General features: G+C 41.7%; 1 protein-coding gene across 1 annotated transcript in view; it reads left to right on the top strand.

Annotated features, from left to right (window-relative positions):
* Positions 1-20,570, top strand: part of LOC311232447 (CREB-regulated transcription coactivator 1-like) — a 36,105-nt gene extending 15,535 nt beyond the window's left edge. The window contains exons 7-14 of the mRNA XM_084319250.1: positions 1,927-1,970; positions 3,240-3,439; positions 6,441-6,562; positions 9,249-9,458; positions 11,136-11,222; positions 13,244-13,330; positions 13,742-13,892; positions 14,006-20,570. Coding sequence (XP_084175376.1) covers positions 1,927-1,970; positions 3,240-3,439; positions 6,441-6,562; positions 9,249-9,458; positions 11,136-11,222; positions 13,244-13,330; positions 13,742-13,892; positions 14,006-14,217 — 1,113 coding nt within the window. The 3' untranslated portion in view covers positions 14,218-20,570. The remainder of the gene's footprint in view (positions 1-1,926; positions 1,971-3,239; positions 3,440-6,440; positions 6,563-9,248; positions 9,459-11,135; positions 11,223-13,243; positions 13,331-13,741; positions 13,893-14,005) is intronic.
* The last annotated feature ends 2,257 nt before the right edge of the window (positions 20,571-22,827 follow it).

Genomic DNA, 22,827 nt, shown 5'->3' with positions numbered 1-22,827 from the left:
ATCGATACTTGGTGTCCTTGTATCGATACAGTATCGCCACGCAAAGTATCGCGATACTACTACGTATCCATATTTTCCCATGGGAATTGATAGGATTTTATCGATACGATTCCATTATCGATTCTGCTTATCGATTCGATTCTTTGTCGATACCCTTATCGATGCCTGATCAATTTATACTTTACATACCGTAATTCCTCTAATAGTAACCCCGGCTTGTATTTGTTTCAACTGTAGCGGGTACCAGGCTTGTATTAGGAGGAGGCCTGTATAAGAGGGAGGCCTATATTTCAAATTTTCAAACGGATCATAATGAATAAATCAACATTTTGTGTCAGTTTGAACCCAGTAAAATGTACTGGGTTCATTTATTGAAACCAAGTACTGTATGAAATAGTAAACAGTGCAATTACAGGTGGTCACTGGTCATTTCAACGTTTTCAAAGTGAAATCAAGTAACTAGCTCAGTATGCAGCTCAGTATATTAGTAACCCAGCTTGTATTAGGAGGTCGGCTTATAATTGCTTAGCTCAAGAGCGCACCCGGCCATTAATAGAGACCCGGCTTGTATTTGAGACCCGGTTACTATTAGAGGAATTACGGTAAATAAATTGGAAATGCAACAGAACTACATTTACATTTAGTCATTTAGCTGACGCTTTTATCCAAAGCGACTTACAAGTTCTGTACGACAAGCCATCAGGAAGGGCACAACTCTATCAGCTGAGCAACAATGTTCATCAAAGTGTTGAGTGCTACAGTGTAGGTTAGTTTATTAGGACAAGTGCATGACAGTACGGTTAGTTAGGGTTAGATATATATTTTTTTATTCAGATAATGGTTGAAGAAGTGTGTCTTTAGTCGACGGCGAAAGATTGGACGTGATTCGGCTGTCCTAACTGGGGTGGGTAGTTCATTCCACCATTGTGGGGCAAGGACTGAGAATAGGCGACTTCTCTTTGATGACCCTCCCGGAGCTCGGATAGGAGTAGGTCTGAGGCGGCCAGAAGATGCAGAGCGTAGGGGTCTAAGCTGGTTAGAATAACAACATGCACCTTGACATTTCTGATTGTCATTTATTGTTGAGCCCCCATGTCAGAAAAATACAAAAACTGTAAAAAATAAAACATTAACTATAGCCTACACTTAAATAAAATAATGTATTTGAGATTCTCTTAAAATGTATTTATTTTTTTATTCTTAAACTAATTTAATCTATTGAATAACAGGTCGTTATTCCTCTGACTTCTGTCTCACACACAGAGCTCCCTCCCCGGGCCCCTGTCCTATAAGGTATTGGCTTGTGTTGCTACACGGACACATTTGTATGTTGCACCACCACGGTACTTCCTGGCTTACAGTGTACAGACTTGTAAACAAACACTCCGTCTCTTATTATATGTGAACTAAAGAGTACAAGGTTTACACAACAGCCCCCACCTGCTGTTTTATTGTATTTGTACCTGTACTCTCCGCTGTCAGCTGTTTATCTCTCTTTGTGAGCTTGATTAAATAGCGTTAGCTCACGTTAGGTAGCGTTAGCTCTGCGGCTAATTTTAGCTCACCCTGAACTAAATCAATGACTAGGTTCTAAAGCATTCAAGTAGTTTTCACTGCACATAGAAGTAGCCAAACAGCGGGAGCATTTCGGGAGCATATTACCAAAACCCAGGCAATTTCCCAACGGGAACCGGTTTTCGATTCCCATCCCTAACCACTACTACTATCGATACTAATATAAATTGGAGTGTTTTAGCGGCTAGGTGTGTGGTGTGTGTACTACTACACCTAGCACTAGCAATACACCTTGCTAGTATTGGTGTGTGGTGGAACCCTGGATGGGAATAGAAGGTGCAGAGTGGGTTTATTTGACCTGAGTCTGTTCTCCACTGGAGAACGTTCTGACTTGTTGTTTTTCCATTTCAGGATGATTCATCAAAACCCAAGTCCTGCGACGTCCCTGGAATCAAGTGAGTAGATTGTGTTATCGATCAGTTTGAGCTCTACTCATGTGTTATCGATCAGTTTGAGCTCTACTCATGTGTTATCGATCAGTTTGAGCTGTACTCGTGTGTTATCGATCGCATCAGTTTGAGCTGTACTCATGTGTTATCGATCGCATCAGTTTGAACTGTACTCATGTGTTATCGATCGCATCAGTTTGAGCTGTACTCATGTGTTATCGATCGCATCAGTTTGAGCTGTACTCATGTGTTATCGATCGCATCAGTTTGAGCTGTACTCGTGTGTTATCGATCGCATCAGTTTGAGCTGTACTCATGTGTTATCGATCGCATCAGTTTGAGCTGTACTCATGTGTTATCGATCGCATCAGTTTGAGCTGTACTCATGTGTTATCGATCGCATCAGTTTGAGCTGTACTCATGTGTTATCGATCGCATCAGTTTGAGCTGTACTCATGTGTTATCGATCGCATCAGTTTGAGCTGTACTCATGTGTTATCGATCGCATCAGTTTGAGCTGTACTCGTGTGTTATCGATCGCATCACTTTGAGCTGTACTCATGTGTTATCGATCGCATCACTTTGAGCTGTACTCATGTGTTATCGATCGCATCAGTTTGAGCTGTACTCGTGTGTTATCGATCGCATCACTTTGAGCTGTACTCGTGTGTCAGTGTTTCCCTTATATGCATTCACTAGCGGCGCTGCACCGCTGTTGAATTAGGACCGCCGCTGCTATGAACTAGACTTATTAAAAAATAAAAATAATAATAATAAAAGAATAAATAAAAATATTTTATATATATATATATTTTTAATCATTTCATGTGGGCTGTGGGGGGTGCTTAATGTAAAAGACTGACCTGAGGAACAGGCTGCAGGGAGAACATCTGGTCGCTTGTATGCGTCTCAGCATCAACCTACCAGTGAATTCCCACCAAAGAGCCCTGGAGCTGTTCTTTCAAAAGCCCAGGAAAATGAAATGCACTAAGGCAGAATGTAGCCTATGCCACTGAGACTTCTTAGGTGTAAAGTGCTGTTGTAGTGTTATGATTTGTGTATGTGTGTGTTGAGGCATGGCATTAATCTTGACATTTACTTTGATTACAACTACACTGCAAAAGAAAAGATTGATCTTATCAAGTGAACATATCTTGTATTTGGTACAATAAGTCTATATTGAGTAGAATTATCTTGAATTATCTTATCCCACTGGCAGATAATTTAGCTTTTTTTCTGAATTTGGTCAATTTAATCTGGTTTTTGCTCCTGCAGCATATTCCCGTCTCCCGACCAGGAGGTGAACACGTCGTTGCTCCCGGCGACGCACAACACCGGCGGCTCGCTGCCCGACCTGACCAACATCCAGTTTCCTCCACCGCTGCCCACCCCACTGGACCCGGAGGACACCTTCCCTGCCCTCAGCTCCTCCAACACCAACCTCGCCCACCTGGGCATCACTGCTGCTGGCCATGGTAAGAACCACCTCTACTGTGTCCTGAGGGAAGGCTCTTTGTGACCTCAATCGTCATCAACAAATAAATAAATTCAGAGGTGATGCTGTGTGTGTGTGGCAGTTACAACTCTCAACGACTTGAGACTTGACTTGGACTCTAGCTCAACGACTTGAGACTTGACTTGGTCTCTAGCTCAACGACTTGAGACTTGACTTGGTCTCTAGCTCAACGACTTGAGACTTGACTTGGTCTCTAGCTCAACGACTTGAGACTTGACTTGGTCTCTAGCTCAACGACTTGAGACTTGACTTGGTCTCTAGCTCAACGACTTGAGACTTGACTTGGTCTCTAGCTCAACGACTTGAGACTTGACTTGGACTCTAGCTCAACGACTTGAGACTTGACTTGGTCTCTAGCTCAACGACTTGAGACTTGACTTGGACTCTAGCTCAACGACTTGATTTGGTCTCTAACTCAACGACTTGAGACTTGACTTGGTCTCTAGCTGAAAGACTTGAGACTTGACTTGGTCTCTAGCTCAACGACTTGAGACTTGACTTGGACTCTAGCTCAACGACTTGAGACTTGACTTGGACTCTAGCTCAACGACTTGACTTGGTCTCTAACTCAACGACTTGAGACTTGACTTGGTCTCTAGCTGAACGACTTGAGACTTGACTTGGTCTCTAGCTCAACAACTTGAGACTTGACTTGGACTCTAGCTCAACGACTTGAGACTTGACTTGGTCTCTAGCTCAACGACTTGAGACTTGACTTGGACTCTAGAGACTTGACTTGGACTCTAGTCAAGTCTCAAGTCGTTGAGCTAGAGACCAAGTCTCAAGTCGTTGAGCTAGAGACCAAGTCAAGTCTCAAGTCGTTGACTTGGTCTCTAGCTCAACGACTTGAGACTTGACTTGGACTCTAGCTCAACGACTTGAGACTTGACTTGGTCTCTAGCTCAACGACTTGAGACTTGACTTGGTCTCTAGCTCAACGACTTGAGACTTGACTTGGTCTCTAGCTCAACGACTTGAGACTTGACTTGGTCTCTAGCTCAACGACTTGAGACTTGACTTGGTCTCTAGCTCAACGACTTGAGACTTGACTTGGACTCTAGCTCAACGACTTGAGACTTGACTTGGTCTCTAGCTCAACGACTTGAGACTTGACTTGGACTCTAGCTCAACGACTTGATTTGGTCTCTAACTCAACGACTTGAGACTTGACTTGGTCTCTAGCTGAAAGACTTGAGACTTGACTTGGTCTCTAGCTCAACGACTTGAGACTTGACTTGGACTCTAGCTCAACGACTTGAGACTTGACTTGGACTCTAGCTCAACGACTTGACTTGGTCTCTAACTCAACGACTTGAGACTTGACTTGGTCTCTAGCTGAACGACTTGAGACTTGACTTGGTCTCTAGCTCAACAACTTGAGACTTGACTTGGACTCTAGCTCAACGACTTGAGACTTGACTTGGTCTCTAGCTCAACGACTTGAGACTTGACTTGGACTCTAGAGACTTGACTTGGACTCTAGTCAAGTCTCAAGTCGTTGAGCTAGAGACCAAGTCTCAAGTCGTTGAGCTAGAGACCAAGTCAAGTCTCAAGTCGTTGACTTGGTCTCTAGCTCAACGACTTGAGACTTGACTTGGTCTCTAGCTCAACGACTTGAGACTTGACTTGGTCTCTAGCTCAACGACTTGAGACTTGACTTGGTCTCTAGCTCAACGACTTGAGACTTGACTTGGTCTCTAGCTCAACGACTTGAGACTTGACTTGCATAAAAGGACTTGTGAGCGTCTCTTGGCACGTCTCAGGTCTCACCCCAGGCCATCAGGATGCTCAATGACAATTAACACTAACAAACCATCAAACACACTCACAGCACACACACCCACACGTACACACTCACTTTAAATGGACAACTCACTGTAGCACCCACTTTACACACTTTAGACACTAACACACTTTATATTTATATATTATTGGCAACTCATTGCACATAGCCAAGCCTTGCACCTTACCTTACCACCACAAGCTACCTCATCCCATTTACCTCATCCCATTTATATTGTACTGTAACTACTCTGCATTGTATATTGTACATAATATATTTAAAATGTTTGTCTTGTTTACACTTGTTACTTGACTTTCTATTTTATACTTATTATTAGGGATGTCCGATATTATCGGCCTACCGATATTATCGGCCGATATTGGCATTAAAATGTGATATCGGAAAATATCGGTATCGGTTTTCAAAAATGATTATTTTTTTTTACATTTATATAACGTTTATTTACCCAGTCAAGCAAGTAAGAACAAATTCTGATTTTATTTATTGTCAAAAGTATGCATAATGTTGTGTTAATTCCACAACAAGACATATGTAATGTTAATTACCTGAAATTATTCAGTTTTTTTGGGGGGGGGGGGACCCTGCATATATCGGTATCGGTTGATATCGGTATCGGAAATTAAGAGTTGGACAATATCGGTATATCGGTATCGGTAAAAAAGCCAATATCGAGCATCCCTACTTATTATACTGTTTTAAATGATCTATTTTTACCTAGCACAAACAGAAGGAAGCATTTCATACAAAAGTATCCTGTATTTTTGTATCACAACTAATAAAGAAACTTGAACTTCACCTGGACCTCTGGTGTTGAGGACAGGGCTCAGTCTCACCTGGACCTCTGGTGTTGAGGACAGGGCTCAGTCTCACCTGGACCTCTGGTGTTGAGGACAGGGCTCAGTCTCACCTGGACCTCTGGTGTTGAGGACAGGGCTCAGTCTCACCTGGACCTCTGGTGTTGAGGACAGGGCTCAGTCTCACCTGGACCTCTGGTGTTGAGGACGGGGCTCAGTCTCACCTGGACCTCTGGTGTTGAGGACAGGGCTCAGTCTCACCTGGACCTCTGGTGTTGAGGACAGGGCTCAGTCTCACCTGGACCTCTGGTGTTGAGGACAGGGCTCAGTCTCACCTGGACCTCTTCTTGTGTTCTGGACAGGTATCGGCGGCGGCACGGTGCCGGCCCAGTGCAGGCAGCCCTCCGTGGTGCCCCTCACGCTCAGCGCGGACCTCCACCTGCAGCAGTCGCCCACCATGTCCTCCCCCATTCACATCACCCAGGTGAGGCATCTTCATCTACACCATGTCCTCCCCCATTCACATCACCCAGGTGAGGCATCTTCATCTACACCATGTCCTCCCCCATTCACATCACCCAGGTGAGGCATCTTCATCTACACCATGTCCTCCCCCATTCACATCACCCAGGTGAGGCATCTTCATCTACACCAGTGGTCACCAACCTTTTTAAGCCCAAGATCACCTTTTCTTTTTTTTTGGTGAAGGCAAGATCTACCTATTGAAGCGTTGAGAGAAAAAGACAGCCAAGATTGTACTTTAAACTAAATGACTTTTATTTGCCTGTATTCTAATTACATGCAATGCTTTGGTCCAACATTAAAACGTCAAAGTAGAACTATTATGTACTTTCTCAGTCAGTGCTAAGTGCAGTCATCTTATGCAGCATCACTTTTCACATCAAAACAAAAGTAGAACTGTAATGTGGACTCTCATATTATTAACATTGACAAACATATTTACAATTAGCATTTTATAAAGTAGAACTGTAATGTTTACTTTCTCAGTCAGTGCTAAGTGCAGTCAGTGCTAAGTGCAGCATCACTTTTCACATCAGAACAAAAGTAGAACTGTAATGTGGACTCTCATATTATTAACATTGACAAACATATTTACAATTAGCATTTTATAAAGTAGAACTGTAATGTTTACTTTCTCAGTCAGTGCTAAGTGCAGTCAGTGCTAAGTGCAGTATCATTTTCACATCAAAACAAAAGTAGAACTGTATGTGTACTTTCTCAGTCAGTGCTAAGTGCAGCATCACTTTTCACATCAAAACAAAGGTAGAACTGTAATGTGGACTCTCAAGGTAAGATCTAAAAAAAAAAACGTTTTTTTTTTTTTTTTTTTTTAATTTTTAATTTTCATGGAAAGATCTACAGGGACAGTATCAAAGATCGACCAGTCGATCAAGATCGACGGGTTGGTGACCACTGATCTACACCATGTCCTCCCCCATTCACATCACCCAGGTGAGGCATCTTCATCTACACCGTGTCCTCCCCCATTCACATCACCCAGGTGAGGCATCTTCATCTACACCATGTCCTCCCCCATTCACATCACCCAGGTGAGGCATCTTCATCTACACCATGTCCTCCCCCATTCACATCACCCAGGTGAGGCATCTTCATCTACACCATGTCCTCCCCCATTCACATCACCCAGGTGAGGCATCTTCATCTACACCATGTCCTCCCCCATTCACATCACCCAGGTGAGGCATCTTCATCTACACCGTGTCCTCCCCCATTCACATCACCCAGGTGAGGCATCTTCATCTACACCATGTCCTCCCCCATTCACATCACCCAGGTGAGGCATCTTCATCTACACCGTGTCCTAGACCAGGGGTTCTCAAACTACGGGTCGCGACCCAAAGTGGGGTCGTGGGTAGGTGACGGAGCGCAAAATAAAAAATTTAATCTTTTAATGTTCTGGCAACATATTTTTGGCTAAATATGCCTTGTTTTATGAATGTGCGTTGATAACATAGTGCTGTAATACAATTTTCTAATAAATATTATGCATGATAAAATTCAACGTGTGCTTTTATTTTGATATTCCTTAATTCCAAATTGAGATTACGCGATAGATTAGATAGATAGACTGCCACGCTGTTTTCCCATCTTTACTCCCTGGCACCAGCGTTATTGACCATTTTCACGATGTTTGCGAACCCATCGTATATTCTATATTATAGCTATGGAGACCATAGTATGGCTCATTTTATAGTCCAACAGGGCCAAAACAGTTAATTTCTACATACCTTCTTTTGTGCGCTATACCACGCTAAACATCGCCCCGGTTCACAATAATCCAGGCTGGTTTTCTAGATCGTGAGATAACGTGTGTTTTGTGCAGCGTATGCGCAAATCTCGCGGCTGCTCGCTTGAAACCTATATTATTGCCAGGTCAAAGGTAAACACATTGGGGGTTCGGCAAAATAGACGTTACCTTTGTTAGACGGTACTCCACTCTCGCTTTGAGTCCAAGTGTCTTGAATCAGAACAGGATCAATACATATAACGTTAGGTGGCCCTTCATCCGTTGTCTTCTGCGTCTATACTATAATCTGCTCGGGCCAGACTATAGACGGAGCCCAATGGGTTTCCTCATCGGCCGGTTTGACTATAGTATTTTTATGATTTACCAGAAGTGCTGAGTCCAACATAGTCCAACATAGTCTGGTGGAAACGCACCTTATCGTCCATAATCATCATCCATATAATCCATTTAGTCTTTTTCATAATATCCAATAGTTCACTCTAGGGCGATCGCCATTGTCGAGCGTGTTTGGGGGCTGTGGAGCCGCCCACACTAAGCTGGCCCGTGTATGTTCATAAGGTAGGCGATACTGCCACCTGGCGGGATTCAATCATCATTGCAGGTCCAACCCACACTCACAAGGCCCGCCGCGCGAGTGCTTAGTATGAGAAAATCGGAAGATCTCCGTTTTTGGCGCTCAACGCTTGGATTTTAAACACAAGAAATCTCGTGTTTGGCGCTGAATGGGTGAAAGTGTGGGGTCGCCAAAAAAATATCCTAAATAAAATGGGGTCCTGGTATAAAAAAAGTTAGAGAACCTAACTGTCCTAGACATGTTCCAGTGGAGGATTCTCTCTAAATGGTCATGTTCTCTTGGGCTCGGCCCTCTCTCTCTCCCCAGGCTGCGGTGCCGATGGAGGCCCTGAGCCTGGAGCAGCAGCTGGCCCAGTACCCCCTGTTCAGCCAGCTGACCCCCCAGGCCCAGGCCCAGCTGCTCAGCGACCTGTCCCAGGGCGTCCAGCTCATCGCCCTGCCGGCCAGCGGCGTCACGCCCGCCCAGGCCGCTCCAGACATCCAGGTCCAGACCACCGCCAGCATCAACCTCAACTCTGTACGTCGTCTTATTCATTCATTGGTTTTCTTTCATGTAACTAACTAGCATTTGGTTGAATATTTGAAGGAGAAAAAAAAAGAAATCTTGATGGAAAATCTTGACTTATGGCTGGGCCCATTTTCCTCATTCAGAATCTTTTCATGTGCACTGTGTGAACGACCCGTTCGGTTGTTGACTGTTCGTGTTGTGGTGTTGGGTTGGGGTTAGATGATGAGAATGGCTTTGAAAGGGATGCTGTCAATTTGTCAGAATACACTAAAATGACCTGATTACTGGCTGCATATCCTTTCCTTTTAACAGCGGCCAAGACATTGTATAATCAACCAATTAATTCATAATTATTTTGTAGTCTCCTTTTGAAAGACATAATTGAAATGATTGTGCCGGAATAGAGATGAAACTTCTAAGCCCTCAAAGTGCACCAGGACTAGGTGCTAGGTAAATATAGTTTGGGTTAAGTCTTTATAAAGTAGTAGGTGCTAGGTGAATATAGTTTGGGTTAAGTCTTTATAAAGTAGTAGGTGCTAGGTGAATATAGTTTGGGTTAAGTCTTTATAAAGTAGTAGGTGCTAGGTGAATATAGTTTGGGTTAAGTCTTTATAAAGTAGTAGGTGCTAGGTGAATATAGTTTGGGTTAAGTCTTTATAAAGTAGTAGGTGCTAGGTGAATATAGTTTGGGTTAAGTCTTTATAAAGTAGTAGGTGCTAGGTGAATATAGTTTGGGTTAAGTCTTTATAAAGTAGTAGGTGCTAGGTGAATATAGTTTGGGTTAAGTCTTTATAAAGTAGTAGGTGCTAGGTGAATATAGTTTGGGTTAAGTCTTTATAAAGTAGTAGGTGCTAGGTGAATATAGTTTGGGTTAAGTCTTTATAAAGTAGTAGGTGCTAGGTGAATATAGTTTGGGTTAAGTCTTTATAAAGTAGTAGGTGCTAGGTGAATATAGTTTGGGTTAAGTCTTTATAAAGTAGTAGGTGCTAGGTGAATATAGTTTGGGTTAAGTCTTTATAAAGTAGTAGGTGCTAGGTGAATATAGTTTGGGTTAAGTCTTTATAAAGTAGTAGGTGCTAGGTGAATATAGTTTGGGTTAAGTCTTTATAAAGTAGTAGGTGCTAGGTGAATATAGTTTGGGTTAAGTCTTTATCAAGTAGTAGGTGCTAGGTGAATATAGTTTGGGTTAAGTCTTTATAAAGTAGTAGGTGCTAGGTGAATATAGTTTGGGTTAAGTCTTTATCAAGTAGTAGGTGCTAGGTGAATATAGTTTGGGTTAAGTCTTTATCAAGTAGTAGGTGCTAGGTGAATATAGTTTGGGTTAAGTCTTTATAAAGTAGTAGGTGCTAGGTAAATATAGTTTGGGTTAAGTCTTTATAAAGTAGTAGGTGCTAGGTGAATATAGTTTGGGTTAAGTCTTTATAAAGTAGTAGGTGCTAGGTGAATATAGTTTGGGTTAAGTCTTTATAAAGTAGTAGGTGCTAGGTGAATATAGTTTGGGTTAAGTCTTTATCAAGTAGTAGGTGCTAGGTGAATAGAAGGTCACAAGTGGCACCTACAGAAAGGTCAACAATAGTTGAATGATGGGATTGGGCTTCTAATCCCATCTCAGATCCCTTCCTTTGAGATTTGTGTGACTGTCATGGAGCTCAGTGCTACTGTAGCTAATGCTCTTCCTACCTACAGTACCGCAATCAGACTGGTTCACCAGCCAATCAGTCTCCAACCTCCCCAGTCTCCAATCAAGGATTCTCCCCTGGCGGCTCGCCTCAAGTAAGGGCGCCGCGCAACCACCAAACTGCTTTTTGGGGGGGGGGGGGGCTTTGCGCCTGGGGAGCTAATTCTAACCCTGTTGGACTGCTTCTCATTGCTATCTGCAGTCGTCATTCATGGTGTCTGCAATCGCACATCCATTTTCCTCTTCACTACACATTCGTCACTGTGTGCTGCATGATAATATTGAGCCCCTTTGAGTGTTTATGGTTATAAGAAAGATCTTCATATAGGCCTATTCATCCAACATGCACTGGTGCACCGATACTGGTATCTCATATTGACCACGACCTGTTTTGATGATGCAGAAGTAATCTATTAAATTAAAGGACATCCGAAATGCTAATTCTCTCTCCACTTTAAAAACCTGCTGATGACCTACCTCTTCACTCCACCTGTTCTGATTGAGCATCAGACGACCAAATTCTGTCTTTCTGCTTCATCTGCTTGTGGCACTGGCTGATTTGCTGAACATAGGCGGGTAGATAGATATATTTTCTTGAAATTCGATGCAGAGCGCTTCTGTAACCTATAGTCTTCAGAACGAGACAGAGTGCTGGAGAGACATGACATTACATTTATTTATAGATTATATAAATGTCGGCAGCACCCCCTTACTCCCTCACACAAGGGGACCCTCAGAAACAAGGAAGGCTGAATCATCACGTTTGATCCGCGGGACGAAAGGCTCTGAATGAAGGGATCCAGCCGCTGTAATATCTCACAATGTTTCATTTGAGTGGCGCCCACCTCATCGCAAATGTATTCTTGCGTCATGAAAAACCATTTGCTTTGGTCGATGCTTAGTCTGACTTTTGTCTAGTTTTTGAATTTGCCTCTTGCTTCTGTCTTGGCATCGCTGACACGTCTGCTTGTGGGATTGGATAAAACTCACCTCCTTGCAAGTTTCTATCTGTGCCTATTTTCTTCTTCTTCTTTTGTTTTAAATTAATTAGATTAGATGATTCAAATGTATTGTCATCATACAGCACAAGCACTGTACAACGAAAAGAGGTTTGGCATCTAACCAGCGTGCAAATGTAGCAGTAAATAATATAGAATGTACAGGTGATTAAACTGGGTACAAAATATACAAACTAGTAGTGCTGAGTGTAGTGCTAAGCAGATGTATGTACAGAGTTGTAGTATTAATATGTACAGTGAGACGGGTATAAAGACGGTACTGGCCAGCAGTGTAACTAGTAAGAGTAGGATATGTATCGATATAGTATCTACAGATATGTAACAGGACTATGTGCAGGTAAGTACTGACAGGTGTGGATACATATGTATGCGGTGAGAATAACTATATGGTATATACAGCAGGGGTGGGGATCACCAGAGGCCTCACGATACGATACCATCACGATACTTGAGTCACGATACGATAGTATTGTGATACTAAATATATTGCGATATGCTGGGTATTGCGATATTAATATTGCGATATATTGCGATTTATTACTTTTTTTCAACTGCAAAGTAAAACTTTGTCAACATGTTTTATCTAATAAAATAAAGTTCAGTCTGTTCATCTCACTTCAATAATTTTTATTGCAGAACAGGGTATTTTCTCAAGCAGACAGATGTAAACACTGTAATCTGTGTTGCATGTACCTGACAAACTGAACTGTTTGTATTACAGTCATATTCCAACTTAACTGAATGCACACGTGTGTCTACTGGACTACTGTACTATTACAGGTATTGAAATTAACAATGCCTAATTTTTTTATGAATAATTAACTATCGATACTTGGCGTCCCTGTATCGATACAGTATCGCCATGCAAAGTATCGCAATACTACTACGTATCGATTTTCCCCCCACCCCTAATATACAGCAGTACATGCCATCACACAGAGCTATGGGTTAAATGCAGGTATATAAATTGAGTCGAGGCAACAGAGTTGTATAGTATGGGTAGCAGAGCCTAGGGTTTAGGCAATGGAGTCAGAGATGCCATCATAACCATCTTTGTTCATTTCCAAATGTTCTGGCTTGTTTTCCTTGTCTTCCAGCACATCCCAGTGGTGGGCAGTATATTTGGGGATTCCTTCTATGACCAGCAGTTGGCATCGAGGCAGACCAACGCTCTTTCTCACCAGGTGACACAATCCACACCAACATTAATGGCACATTTCCACTAAGGATGGGCATTTTTAAGACAAATCCAGATCGATTGATCGCATGCTATACTCGAGTGATCGTGTATTACTCGTAAAGGTAAAAAAAAAAATATATATATATATATATATAGCCGGATTCGATACCAGTGTCTCTCGCCTATATTTTTTTTTAAACTTAATTTTGTTCATTCACGTATATGTTTAAGGAAACCAACAAACTGTTATAATCTTACACATACATGTGAAACAAATATGTTAAAAAAAAGGGGGGGGGGGGGGTTTCATAAAAATGATTACCCGGGCATGACCACCCGCATTTCACTGTATGCTTGTATGCCGTGACGAATAAAACTCTTGACTTGACGCCTGTGTTTCTCTTGTGTCCGCTAGCTGGAGCAGTTCAACATGATCGAGAACCCCATCAGCTCCGGCAGCCTGTACAGCCCGTGCTCCACCCTGAACTACACGCAGGCAGCCATGATGGGCCTGACTGGGGGCAGCTACAGTAGCCATGGCAACATCCCCAACATCATCCTTACAGGTACGGCCTGAGTCTGTCTCTCTCTCACACCTGAGTCCCCAGGGTTAGGGTTAGACTCCCCACCACAGTCGGGACAGATGTTAAATTAACACGCATCACGTGTCTCTCCTCAGTCACAGGTGAGTCTCCACCCAGCCTCTCCAAAGAGCTGACCAACTCACTCCAGGGTGTCGGGGACGTGGGCTTCGACACGGACTCTCAGTTCCCGCTGGACGAGCTGAAGATGGACCCGCTCACGCTGGACGGGCTGCACATGCTGAACGACCCCGACATGGTGCTGGCCGACCCGGCCACAGAGGACACCTTCAGGATGGACCGGCTGTAACCCAGGAAGAACCCAGAAACTAAAGAAGAATGAAAGAGAAAAAAAAACTATCTGGGGATTGAAGAGAAACATAGGGGCGGGTGTGAGTCCTCTCCCTATAGTCGCATGGCCCTTCAGCTGTCCCACCCCCTCGCCCTCCTCGCCACGCGCCACCCAGAGACAGCGGGCCCTTCAGCTGTCCCACCCCCTCGCCACCCAGAGACAGCGGGGCACGAGGACCTCCGGTGGCTCGGCCAGGGAATGGCACTGCTGTCATTTTGAATAAGATTGGTCGCTCAGCGCTTTTGCTAGCCTGCTGTGTTTACAGTATAACGTTCACGTTTATCCCAACAATGCACATGTTTTTGTTTTCATATTGTCTTTTGAATTTCCTTTTTAATATATATATATATATTTATTTACTAGTAGCAAGAAGCTGCTAGGACGAGTGGGCTGAACCAGACCTGTCACGGGGCAGAGTCACAGCCAGCCACCCTGGAACCAAAGGACTTGGTTTCCCCATCATACACCATAACGGCTTTATATTTCACCAAAGCTTTATTTTTTGACAACCAAATGTTTATATTTTTGTCATGTGTCATAAGTTTGATGTTCTATGTATTTTTTTTTACATGTTTTCATTTTTTATTTATTGAATTATTTATTAATTTGAACATTTTATATATTTCATTTCATAATTTAAGTTTGATGCCAAAATGCTTTCCGCTGTAGTCATAATTGTACAAATTGCACTGATGTGATTTGTATGTAGTTATTGATTTAATTACCTACATGCCGTGTTTACATATGTATTTTCTTTAGATACTTGGTCAACGGACTGCAAAACCCTCCCCATAACTGCTCCTACGCTCTTTAACGTGCCGGTCTCCTGACAGAGGACCTGTAGATGTTACCACATTCAATTAAGTCCACAAATATTACTCGTTCTCGCTAGCCCGGAAAATGTTACATTGTCCTGAAATCTTTTGGTTTTACGCTTAATTTAATTTTCAAAAATGTTAAATGTTCAGATACTTCCATAGTTGGCTTAGCAAATGTCGCTTATTTTTTCTATTTTTTTTTTTAGTTTGTTTTTGCCGGTTCTGAGTGATCTTCCTTTCAAGGAAGGTACCGGTAACTATTTTTAAGCAACGGAACAGAAAATCTTCAGAAACCTTTTTGAACTTGTCACTGTGATATCACCTGATTTTGCCTTACATAAGTATTATAATCATACTTCAGTGTCTAATGTGACAATGTATTTTCGTAAACCTTGTAACATTTTCTTGTATTTGAAAGGAACTTTACTCTTGGTCAGTGATATTTGTGGTTATGTTGTGTAAGGTTTGACAAATCAATGTACTGTATTTTGTACTGGTACAATTTATAGCCAAATTCTTGATGTTTTATATATATGTGTATATATATATAAAAAACAAATGTTTGGTTTGGTTCAAAGTATGAGAAGGAGGGTGCAAATATGGGGAGGCTTTCTGCTCCTTGAAAGGGAAACTCTAACAAAAATGCAGTCAACACGTTTTCGTGCCCCTCCACATACTACTTACAAAATATCTAGTTTTTATATAACAAGGTAGTGTTGGACTATTTAGAATTTACATGATTAAAAGCGTCCCCCTTCCATTCTGCTTTGTACACAGCAGAGATTGTTACAAAAGCGTGCTGTTACAGCATCAAATCAGGGATGTAGAGTATACAAATTGTTTACACCACCTTTTCAATGGTGATTAGTGTTTACACACATTTCTGCCAGATTTACATATTGATATCATATCCCACTACATCCCTTATTGATTCATAACTGTATATTTAAAATACAACGCAAAGCAACTTATAGATATTGAATAGGTTAGATTTAGAAATTGTGTAGCTTTTGTAAATGTAAAGAATTAGCTTTTGAGACGACACACACTAGCATCCACGCCAGTTCTGCTAGTTGTCAACTGTCGAACTCGGGCGGTTAAAGTGAGCCGATAGCTGTAGGACCAGCCACACACACACACTTGTAAACTCTACAGCTCGCATGACACCATGTTCACTTTTTAGGAGTTGGATTTCAGTAAGGAACAAAACGGATCTGCCTTTGCCTTTTGTCAGAGTTTCCCTGTGAACTTTTCATAGATGTATGGGATCATGTTTTTAATATTGTAATGTGTATGTACAGAAAATGTGTGCTTATCATTTGCTTTACCTAAACTAAACCCCTTATGGAAACATTTACCGCCGTGAAAAAAGGAATCGCAGTTAATTTATTACAAAACCTCAAACGTTGGAGACATTTCTTTTCAGCCTACACGATCATCGTCTATTGTACAGTAACACGACCCATCAGTGGTTCTGTATCATCGTCTATTGTACAGTAACGACCCATCAGTGGTTCTGTATCATCGTCTATTGTACAGTAACACGACCATCAGTGGTTCTGTATCATCGTCTATTGTACAGTAACATGACCCATCAGTGGTTCTGTTTGCCTCCAATAGAATTGTGGTTCCTATGCAAGTGAGATGGAAAAGAAGAAATCTGGCCATTAAATCACTGAAACAAATATATAAAACACATATATTATTATATAGAATATATCTAAACATTTCAAAAGTTTGCTTAACACTTTCAGAGCCCAAGCTTAATCTTGATTTACCGCTTGAATGTCCACCATCCACTTCAATGTTAGCGTTAATAACGCCTAATCTATGTTTTAAATTATGACCGTGTCTAATCTGCCCGTCGCTTATCAATGACTCGTTTTCCAGTCAACATTGTCGAAGCGGATTGTTTTTTTATCGGTTCATTTTCGTTTTATAGCATTTTGAAAAGCCCTCGTTTTCAAGGAAAATATAAATATTCCATGATAATCGCCCTGTACTGGAATATTCTAGAACGTTGTCATTTTTCGGCCTATTTATGAATAGTTTTCAAATAAACGCTAGATTATCGATAGTATATGTGTACATATGCACGCTATATAGGCCATCTGAAAAATCGATTCTCTGATTTCCTTAAAGCGATCGCCCACACACACACAGGGCGAACGCTGAGATCTCAGCGAATACAACTCTGATTATCCCAAGACTTGTAAAATAGATTCCTTACCTCAGATCAGATGTTCTCCAAAAAGATCATTCCAATTCCTGATCGCCATTCCAAAAATTCGATCGTTTTTATTGATCCAACGCTACATACTGTAAACACATATTCCACGCTGTTCTGATGCTCCACAATGAATCCGATCGGCTCGGGGTACATGCCTGAGAAGTAAAATGTGGATTCCGGATTTTTCTTTTCTCATCCATTTTCATTGAGTCCATTCCAAAAGGGTGCATTACCATCTGGGAGACGATAGGGGGCGCTTTTTTCACATCTGAGCTCCTACAGGGGCTGCATACCAACGGGAGACTCGGTTGATATGAAATATGAATTCAGATCGCTAATAAAAAAATAAAACTCTAATTGTCGTGGTGGGCATTCAGCCATTGGGCTGATAAAACGTCTTATCACGTGGTGGGCACTGAAAGTGTTAAGAGTATCCGTTTGAGCCAAACTGAAGCGGATGAGGCCAAGTATGCCATTCAGATGAACATTCGGCGTACATGTGTTTAGCTTTTTATTTTCCGTTCATCTTTCCATGTTGAAGAATATATACACTCAGAATATACTTGTACATACGCTATAGCTGAAACAAAATGCATGACTAAAAACGAAAGTCGAACCCTCTGAACGAAGGCCTTCTCTCTAGCTACGCAGGTTTGATTCGACACAACGCTCTACATGTGAAGATAAAGCCGTCACCTAAAGGGATGCATGTGTGGCTTTTTCCTCTTCGACAACTTCCTCAAAGTGTATTGATAAGTGACTCTCGTTACCTCCATCTCTGCGTAACACAAATTCATTGTCGCTGAAAGAATGTATTTTGTGTGACAATGTCTTGTCTGTTAGACCAAATGACATTCGATCTTTCAGTCCCATATTGGACGAGACTCCTCTGCGTTTTAAGTTGTCCCCTCTCTGGATTCACCAAGAGTCACGCTTGCGTTCGCACCAAACCCCTCCTAACGTAGCATCACGTTACATATTTACATATGAGTGTAAATGATAGTTTCCCGTAAACCACGATAACCGTCCCGCCGCCTCCTCTCGGTGTACTCTTATTGTCTGGCAAAGCAAATGGAAGCTAATTCTCTCCTGCTCTGGCATTGACTGAGGATATCGGCACTTGCACTAATTGTTTGCATACCGGAACTTGAACCATATCTTATGAAGCATGACACGATAGACGACTATGAGCAGATTCTGATCTGTCACGTGTATAGGATTCTCATCTAACTAGGCTCAAGTGGAGCATATTTAAAAACCTCACTTTTATTTTATATTTTGCCCATCATGTCAGGTTTTTACACAACGTTAAGTGTATCTTTTCTATTGTTTAGTCTGCTACTTGCTTTGCACTTTATTTGTGGCTTTGTAGCAGGGACTGTTCTGCCCGATCATGTGAATGCTGACTGTTTTTGATGCCAGCTTTACTCCAGAGATTACAAAAAAAAAGATCTGTGCTATTTTTCTTTGTAAATTCCAAATTAGCTTCTCTTGTTTACTCTTATTTATTTATTTTAATCTGAAGATTTTTGGGGCGGATGCAAAACCAGAAAGGGCTTCTTCCAGTGCAGCTTGTGTTCCCATCATGTTGGAAAGGAACCGTTCACTATTACCCCGATAGTGACCTCCATGAATCTCAACCGTTCACTATTACCCCGATAGTGACCTCCATGAATCTGAACCGTTCACTATTACCCCGATAGTGACCTCCATGAATCTGAACCGTTCACTATTACCCCGATAGTGACCTCCATGAATCTGAACCGTTCACTATTACCCCGATAGTGACCTCCACGAATCTGAACCGTTCACTATTACCCCGATAGTGACCTCCATGAATCTGAACCGTTCACTATTACCCCGATAGTGACCTCCATGAATCTCAACCGTTCACTATTACCCCGATAGTGACCTCCATGAATCTCAACCGTTCACTATTACCCCGATAGTGACCTCCATGAATCTCAACCGTTCACTATTACCCCGATAGTGACCTCCATGAATCTCAACCGTTCACTATTACCCTGATAGTGGCCTCCATGAATCTGAACCGTTCACTATTAATGACCTGCTCCGTGAATCTGAACCGTTCACTACTAGTGACCTGCTCCATGAATCTGAACCGTTCACTATTATCCCGATAGTGACCTCCATGAATCTGAACCATTCACTATTACCCCGATAGTGGCCTCCATGAATCTGAACCGTTCACTATTACCCCGATAGTGACCTCCACGAATCTGAACCGTTCACTATTACCCCGATAGTGACCTCCACGAATCTGAACCGTTCACTATTACCCCGATAGTGACCTCCACGAATCTGAACCGTTCACTATTACCCCGATAGTGACCTCCATGAATCTGAACCGTTCACTATTACCCCGATAGTGGCCTCCATGAATCTGAACCGTTCACTATTCCCCCGATAGTGACCTCCATGAATCTGAACCGTTCACTATTACCCCGATAGTGGCCTCCATGAATCTGAACCGTTCACTACTAGTGACCTGCTCCATGAATCTGAACCGTTCACTATTACCCCGATAGTGACCTCCATGAATCTGAACCGTTCACTATTAGTGACCCGCTCCATGAATCTGAACCGTTCACTATTAGTGACCTGCTCCATGCACATAGAATCTGAACGCAGGTGTTTGTCGGGCGACCATGAAATTACCCCGTACTTTTGTGATTGGAATTATTGTACAGTAAAGTACAGTATGACACTAATGAGGAAAACGTGAAGCTCTAATGAATAGAAGATACGATTTTCGGTCTAAATTAAGTGGTTTGTATGGAGATCAAAGTGGATTCCTCGATTCTGATTCATTGTAAAACAGTAGCTTTGTTGCCTGGTTTTTACTCACTGCTGCTTCTCAGATCTGAACATGTCTCTTTAATAATATTTCCTAAAATGATTTATCTACAATCCAGGAGTATAAAGTCCCAGAAGACACGTGCTTTAAATTCCATTCTAAGCTTCTAGTGGGAATAGTATTCTGTCACTGTTGTCTTGTAAGTCATAGTATATAACATTTGTAGTATTTATTTGTTGCTGTGTGAAGCTCCTATGAACCTTTTGTTTTTAACTAAAAATGTCAATGAAATTGAATGTGGAAGTTTCTCTGTACATAGCCATGATTCGCAGAATATATAGATTAAAACTGTCCAGTGTCATTTTACAATAGCAGCATTGTGTGCTAAATGTGGACATTTCACCCATAGTGGTAGTTTGTCCTCGTTATCATTTGTCATCTGTATTTCCATGTTTTCTTTTTTTTAAAGATTATTTTGCATATTATGATTTTGTATTCCTTTACATATTCAAAATATTTGTAACAATATCATTTTAGTTTCCACAAAAACAGTTTTAAAAGTGGTGTAGAAGATAATCACTTTGTTAGACAATTTTATCAAAATCTAAATGTATTCATATAGGTGGCAACAGTTAGAACTGACAAATATTTCTTTCTTCAAAAAATCATGTTGAAAGATAAATGTACAATTGACAGCTCTCAGATTTGTTAAAACATTTGTAATATTCTAATCTAAGGTGTTCTTATGGCAACATTATTGAAGACAGAAACACATTCAGAACAGAAGAGGTTAATCTTATTTATATATGATGCCCATAATCTCATACATATCCCAAAACTATAAACTGTCGTGTACAAGTTAATTTGGTTTGAGGCGTTATTGAGTTAAAGAGTTAAGATGTTTTTGATGTATGTTATTCCAGGAATCAATAAATATCTCAGTGAAATGATGAAAATTAAAACTATAACTCTGAAACCAAATTAATTTGTACAAGACCGGTTTATAGTTTTGGGATATGTGTCAGATTATGAGTATAATAAATCAGCTTTATTTTTTGGATGAAGTGTTCATTTAACCCTTTCACTGCCACACGGCAGAAGGTTAACCCTTTACTATCACACAACCGATCCGCGGAGCTAATGATGGAGCATCGCCGTCGGTTGTGTGATAGTAAAGGGCTAACCTTCTGTATTCAGTGAACGGGTTAACCGGCTGTCGTGTGGCAGTGAAAGGGTTAACACCAGTTACTTTACCAGGAACTTTAGAGTTCGATAAGACACACTATGTGGTACAATTGACGAAAAATCCCCCTCAAGTCTCTTATACGTCATTTCAGCTTTAAAGCAAAATCTGGTGAATGGTGCTCCCGACTCTAACGGAGGACGTCTCCGGAGACCTAGTTGTGTGTTGGAATGTGCTCCCGGAGTTCCTTGTGTCCCGGTGTTCTTCTCCTCTTCTCTTGCTTCATTAGGACACTAGTCGGACCTGCTGGGCCCTGTATGTGTCAAAGTCCTCAGGAAGAGTGTCTGGAGAGGAAGAGGAGGGCAAGAGGTCGTGTCTGTTCTCATTTATAATAACACACTTTATTAATATAGCACCTTTCATACAGAAACTGCAGCTCAAAGTGCTTCACAACAGAAAAAAAAGACAGGCATAAAATGAGCACATAAAGTGCAGACATATAAAATCACAGTGTTTCACATTAGGATCTAACATCCCAACAGGCCACCTTGTTTATGGTTTGATTCAGTTTTAAATGGACAATAATAAAAAGAGTAAGATAAAATAGACAGAGTAAAATAGTGCAATAGAATAGACATAAAATGAGCACAAAGTGCAGACATTCAAAATATGTTTTTTTACATTTCACACATGATTATGGAAGATATCATATATTTCTTATTTATTAGGGGTGTAAAGGTACACGTATCCGTACGCAACCGTTTCAGTACTGGACCATATGTTCAGTGTGGCTGTGTACCGAACGAATACAACGGTATGTTAACCACTAACGATCGCCCACCACCAGGGGCTGTTTTCTTTTTCACAATCTAATATAATAATTATTATTTTATTTTTACAAGTCGATTATTATTATTTTTTTTTTTAATTATGTTTTTGGTAGATTTTTTATTTGTTCTACCGGGCAGTCCGGTAGAGAGAGAGAGAAGAATAACGGGAGACAGAGCGGGGGGAAGACATTCGGCAAAGGACGGCGGGTCCGGGTATCGAACCCGGGTCGGCCGCTTCGCCGCGGCGTTACATGGGTCGCCACTTGGGTGCCCTACAAGTAGATTATTAACTTCAACATAGAATATTCGTTGACAGCTTTACAAGTACAATTAGTTACTGCACACTACCTCACCCCTGAGTGGAACATGGAAAGACACATTTTCCCCCACTGTACCGAAAACCTGTACCGAACCGTGAGTTCAAAACCGAGGTGCGTACCGAACCGTGTGTAACGGAGGTCCGTGAGTAATATCCACCGTCACGATGAACGCGTGTTGAGAAGTGACTGTGGCAGTAAGCGGGCTGCGAGTTGAACTCACTTCCCCATAACAGGGTTAATAGACACATAGATACGGTACCCAGGAGTTAAACTCACCTCCCCATAACAGGGTTAATAGACACATAGATACGGTACCCAGGAGTTAAACTCACGTCCCCATAACAGGGTTAATAGATACGGTACCCAGGA

Source organism: Notolepis coatsorum (genome assembly GCF_963971535.1).
Source record: "Notolepis coatsorum genome assembly, chromosome: 7".
Lineage (NCBI taxonomy): Eukaryota > Metazoa > Chordata > Actinopteri > Aulopiformes > Paralepididae > Notolepis > Notolepis coatsorum.
Note: the sequence above shows the minus strand (reverse complement) of the source record. Positions and strands in the feature narration are given on the sequence as shown.